Genomic DNA, 5,693 nt, shown 5'->3' on the forward strand with positions numbered 1-5,693 from the left:
TTAATAGTTGAGAGATTTTATTGTTTAGTCATTTTCATGAACAGCAAACAAGTTAAAGGTGAAATCAGTCGGTCAAGCAGCCGCGGTGGCTCAGTTTGACCATGGCTCCTGTACAGGCTGGAGGCTTCACTCCCTGTGGATGATCAACACATGTCACCATATTAAAGGAAACTCCTGTTAGTTGGCAGAAAGCACATGACTGGGGAATTTGGTGTTGAAATTACAGGATTTAGAGTTTGTTACCAGTCACAGCATAAATACGCACAAATTGGATATTTGTGTGACAAAATATCCATATTTGCTGATGTTACATTACCTAAGCTCAATTATTGATTCCAAGTAGAGTTATTACAAAAATATTTCACCTTGTAGAGCTCACAGACCAAATTAAACAGCGAGGACATCGCCCTGGCTTCATTCTCCTCAGTGTGCTCCTGTAACAATTAAAGGCAACATATGAAACCAATTCTAGATCTTCAACAACTACACAGCAACAGTCAAGAGTCTGGGCACAGTAACTGTCCAGACCTTTGACCGTCCACATTTTCACTCTTTTTACCCCGTCAAATGTGACCCAAGGGACATGTGTGTGGGCCGGGTTCAGAGCTCTGGTCATGACAGCGTAGTCGTGCATCAGCTCATAACCCAGACGTCCGGTCACACATTCGTCAACGGCGGCCCAGGACACAGAGGGAGCGTACAGCTGGAGACACTACGACAGATGGAGAGCGACAATTGAAGTTAGCATACATTGAAATTCAAGAAGTTAAAAAGATACTCACCGGCTCTGCAGCGTTGAGGACATTGGTGGCTGACTCCATGCAGTAGATTACTTGAAATGCCAGGGAGGTTCCTGTCAAATGGATGATGCAGGCCTGGAGGAGAGAGAAGATGGGAGGTTTCTACACTGGTGTTACAACAGCAAGGCGTGGGTAATAGTCTTTCATACCTCAATCATGTTTCCTCTGCATTCAGGTTCTCCATGTTGACAGCTGAAAGGACCATTGGCAGACAAAATTTCCTATTGAAGAAGAATGAGTTAGTGGTATGGTTAAGATTCTGCCTCGAAAGCAGAGAGCCTGCCTGGTCTTTGAGGACATGCATGTTTTAGACGCGTCCCTACACCATGACAAAAAAGTCCTGTCTTCAGAGCCTTTAGTCTAGTCTGCCAGACCTGCTACAGAAAGCAGTTCAGGCTTTTCAAAGGATGATCAGTGTACCTTGGCATTACCGTAAGGAACCAGCGTTAGAGACAGGATATCCTGCAGCATTGTCCAGGTGGGGAAGAGCTGCTGGGTGATGAAGTATCTGCAATCTGGACACAGGCTCTCATAGTACAGAGTCAGGGCTACACGGGGAACAGTCTGGTTTGGCTTGATGGCACTGAGCTCCATGCATTGCTTCTGGACCTACAACAAAAAAGGCAAAGCAGTACCATGAATTCGAGTTTGCAAAAAAAAAAAAAAAAAAAAAAAAAAAAAAAAAAACCACACACACCCGACAAGCTCAGAAATACCAGGGAAGGTTTCATTAACAGTGCCATTTGCTCCCATCTTCAAACTAAAGAAGTTTGGGTTGACCCAGAGCTGCACTGCCTGGTCACATGAAGAGCCACTGGTGCCCAATTTCTGAAGCATGACTTTCATTTGAGTTTAGACCACAGGACACTTCACTCACTGTAAGCAATGGTCAGTGCCTCTGGGTGGAGGAGAAACGAGTTTTAGAAGCATAAACAAATATTGCAAGAAGAAAACAAAACAAGTATTGACATCTTCAGAAAACTACTTTTTCCACAGGATTATTGTTAAAGCAAATACAGAAACTTCAGAAAAAAGTAGTTTTAGACATTAAAAAGTTAAGTCTTTGCATTTTTTGTACAGTCATTTGTGCTCATCTGAATGTTTTATTTTGAAACATCTGAGCTGAGATCTTACTACACGGTTACATGAATAGAAACACTTCCAACCCCCTCAGCAGACTCTCACACCCACCTTGCATTCTACGGCAATCTGCAGAGACCGACACCACTGGGATGGAGGGTAACGGCAGGCTGGCTTGGGATGAGAGATCCCAAAACCTTTATGGTCAGTAACGATGAGGAAACCCACAGCAAGCAGACACAGAACCTTCATTGTGATTCTTAGCAGGAAACAAATCCACACAGCTCTGAAACAGGCAGCCAGAGAAGACTGAGGGAGCTCCTCCTCTTGAGAGCTACTTAAAGTCATCACCATCATCATCATCATCATCATCATCAGCTGATCAACCCCAGGTGTTCCACATCCAACACTCTCCCAGGTTTAATGATAAGATGACAGGAGTAGTAAGTTTGGAAAATACTTGATGTTGAACAAAGGTTCTTAAATGATGTGGAGTATTCAGAACGTCACCAATTGAAGCTTTACAAGTTGAAATGTGAGAAATGCCTCTGTGAATTAGAAGATTAAAACAAATGTTAGTATACTGGGTTAATGTTAAAGGTCATGAGCCGTCACATCCGGTCAAAAACAATCCTATAGGAGTGTTGGGAACACAGTAAAACAAATATATTTAGCTTTGGGTGGATTGGTAATGCAAAAGCTCAAAATGCAGAGCTGCATAAAATAGATTGATGTCCAACTGTACCTCATTCAGATATTCCAGTCGGCTATTTTTTACTCCACTTGTAAACTTAAATTTGCATAAATTAATCAAGAATAAAGAAAAAGGAGCTCGACAACGGTTTTTGGATAAACTTCTATTATTTACTGATGAATCAAAAGATCCAGAATCAGGACGTACTGGGGCAGCAGTGTATATTCTGCATCTAAACATAGCAATCAAGAAGAGATCCAAAGGCAATTTATCAGTACACAGTAGGGTTAATAGCAATATTGTTAATTTTCAACTGAATTGAAAATCAAAATTATGTAGTTACGCCTGATAGCATGGCAGCTTTTTTATGTATTGCATCAAATACTTAAAAAAGGAAAGATATTATTAATTGTATTTATCATATTTTATATGAACTTTATTTAAAAAATATAACAGTAGAATTGGTTTGGATTCCGGCACATATTGGAGTGGAGAGTAACGAAAACACTGACATTCTGCCTAAACAGCCGTTAACATCGAAAGATGTTGATATTTAAATTCTATTAAGCAAGGGTGGATTTAAAATTATAAATAATTAAGTTAGGAAAATATGGCAGGAAAACTGGGACCAAGGTGAATCAGGATAACATCTATGTAAAATTCAGAAAAATCTGGGTGAAGGCAGGAAGAAACGGGAGAATTGAATCAATAATTTGATTGAATAGGTCATAGAGGTTTGAATAATTCACTTAAGGTAATTGGTAAACATGTAACAGGTTTGTGTGAACATTGCAACCTGCCTGAAACCGTACAACGTGTTTATGGAGTGTCTTGCATATGAAACTGAAAGGAAAAGGTTTCGAGAAGCGATGCATAAAATGAAAATCAGATATACATTTGAAAATATTTTCAGTGTAAGTCAAATAAAAGCTCAGATTCTTTTGGTTTTGAAAAATACTAACTTATTGGAGAGAATTTAGTTTTTTATTTGTTCTGTTCTGTTTTTTGTTTGTCTGTTTTACTGTGGATCCCCTGTCCACACTCCAGTCCAGTTGGTGGCGATAATGCACCTCAATAGTTGATCTGCCAACCGCCATAAAACACCACAGAAGAAGAAGAAGAACAAGAACAAGAAGAAGAAGAAGAGGAAGTTTGGCAAATCTTTTATAATACATTGTGAAAATATGCATAGGTTATTAATAGGCTGAACTTTGGAATATTGGTTTAAAGTTTTTATATCCCAAAATATTTATTAGAAAAATAAACATTTTAAAAAGACTGCAAAGGAATTATAATAGGAACTTACACATATTGTTTATTGTCATTAATATAACGTGGAAGGAAGCCAGAGTAGCTGGAGAGAACATGCAAACTTCAAGCAGGAACATTAAACTCATGCTGGGAATGAGTAGGTGTGCTGGTTGCCACAGTACCTCAAGGTGTGTACTATTGTACCGCCACCTACAGGACTGGACACGGAACAGCAGGACACGGCGTTTCAATCAGCGAGGTAGCAGTTGGAGCAGTTTTTGTCCCGACAAGCTTTTTTTCTGGATGGAAGAAAACTTTTTTTGTCTGACTGTTTCATGTTTTTTTTTTTTTTTTGTTATTTGGCATTTTAGCTACCACAATAACCAGCGTTGTGCATCAAAACACAGCTTAAAAGTGAACCTTCTAAAGGTAAGAATCTGAGTCACATGATTTGTTAGTTTTGTCAAAGGTTTACCGACAGGTGGTATTACTACATGCATGTTGATGTTTCAGTTAGTGGAGGCCGGAAACGTTTTCTTTCGCAGTTCTGAACATACAACTGTATGTTAGGAATCTGAAATGAGTATAACTGCTGTGCAACTTTAGAACAACAGGGCGATTCTAGTATGTTTGTTTGTTTTCTGGGGGAATCAGGGAAGCCCAGGCACATGCGCAGTATGATTAGTGGCAAGAGTGCTTTCCTGCAGTCACGAGGCGCCGCCATATCTCAAGTCAATGCCGCAAATTCACACCAGGGCCTTGTTTCAGTCGTTGAATTATTGGATATTCAGAGTAACTTCTCAGGTAAATGCATGCATACTCTGGCTTTTCCGTTTCAGAAAGCTCAGAAGCCTTTACCCTGAGTCACATGAAAACACACTACTCTGCTCAGTAGCAGGGTTGTTTGGGCAAACTCTGATTTTTTTCCTACTTCTAAACTGAGATCTGCAGAAGGACTTGTTGGAAAAGGCGTATCTGAATGCTGGAGCACAAATACGCTACAGAAATCTGTCGGGAGAGGCTGATCAGACCACGATTAAATGTGTTATTTTGGATTAATATATTTTCAAGCATTACAGTTTTTTTCACTGCTTTCAAAAATTTGTCTTAATATTCTCAGCCACTCATCGCTCTTCTAACACAACGACGGGACGCTCTCAGTTTCTGATCAATTTCTTTGTGCTGCTCTTTGTTATGTTTTTGTAATTAAAACATCAACGGAGATTATTGAGAGTTGGAATAAAACGTATATTCAGCTTGCGTTTTTCGAATAAAACATCATCATGAAATTCAGATAAAAGGTGGGGAAGAGCTGCTGGGTGATGAAGTATCTCCTCCTCCCCCCCACCCCGGGCGCTTTCCCCCTTCCCAGAGGCGGCGATTATCAATGTGTCCCTTAAGATAACTTAATTGTAAAAGATATTCCTGCCGTGTGAGGCAGGAAAAGAGCGATCGGGTCCGCTCGGTGGAACATCTGGACTACTCCGACTTCAAATCGGGGATATTCAACATGTTGGATTGTCTTGCCCCAATATCTTAGCAAACTCCCTTACCTTTGACTAGAGTATAAATAAAAATGTGTAAATGCACCTCTTTTTACTAACATTTCTTGGAGCGTTTCACATAAACCTACACATTGTGCACAACATGAAGGTTATAGCCAACCAGAAAAGCTGGTTGGCTAGCTAAGATTTGAGAACTAGGCTAGCTAACAAATACACAATTAATTTTTATTTTCTTGAGGTACTGTCTTTAAATTTTCATCTGCTTGACCATGGCTGGTAAAGAGTATTTGTGATCTTTTAAGTTGATCACTAAAGGCTAAAAAATGCAGGGTTAATCATGCCCTTAATCAACACAACCACTCA

At 39.9% G+C, this 5,693-nt stretch overlaps 1 protein-coding gene across 1 annotated transcript; it reads right to left on the reverse strand.

Annotated features, from left to right (window-relative positions):
• LOC105938302 (gamma-interferon-inducible lysosomal thiol reductase) lies at positions 1 to 2,193 on the reverse strand. Its single transcript, XM_012879988.3, has 7 exons — positions 1,992 to 2,193; positions 1,221 to 1,409; positions 950 to 1,021; positions 783 to 875; positions 560 to 712; positions 366 to 434; positions 1 to 133 (listed from the first exon to the last, which is right to left on the reverse strand). Exons 1-7 carry the CDS (start codon positions 2,130 to 2,132, stop codon positions 65 to 67), a joined length of 786 nt encoding a protein of 261 aa, XP_012735442.3. The 5' UTR covers positions 2,133 to 2,193; the 3' UTR covers positions 1 to 64.
• Positions 2,194 to 5,693: the final 3,500 nt, after the last annotated feature.

Source organism: Fundulus heteroclitus, chromosome 9 (assembly GCF_011125445.2).
Source record: "Fundulus heteroclitus isolate FHET01 chromosome 9, MU-UCD_Fhet_4.1, whole genome shotgun sequence".
Classification (NCBI taxonomy): domain Eukaryota; kingdom Metazoa; phylum Chordata; class Actinopteri; order Cyprinodontiformes; family Fundulidae; genus Fundulus; species Fundulus heteroclitus.

Coding starts and splice junctions, on each gene's coding strand:
- LOC105938302 (XM_012879988.3), bottom strand. CDS start 2,132: ATGAAGGTTCTGTGTCTGCTTGCTGTGGGTTTCCTCATCGTTACTGAC. Junction 876..949: donor GCAGAGGAAACATGATTGAG/GTATGAAAGACT, acceptor TCTCTCCTCCAG/GCCTGCATCATCCATTTGAC. Junction 713..782: donor TCCTCAACGCTGCAGAGCCG/GTGAGTATCTTT, acceptor CATCTGTCGTAG/TGTCTCCAGCTGTACGCTCC.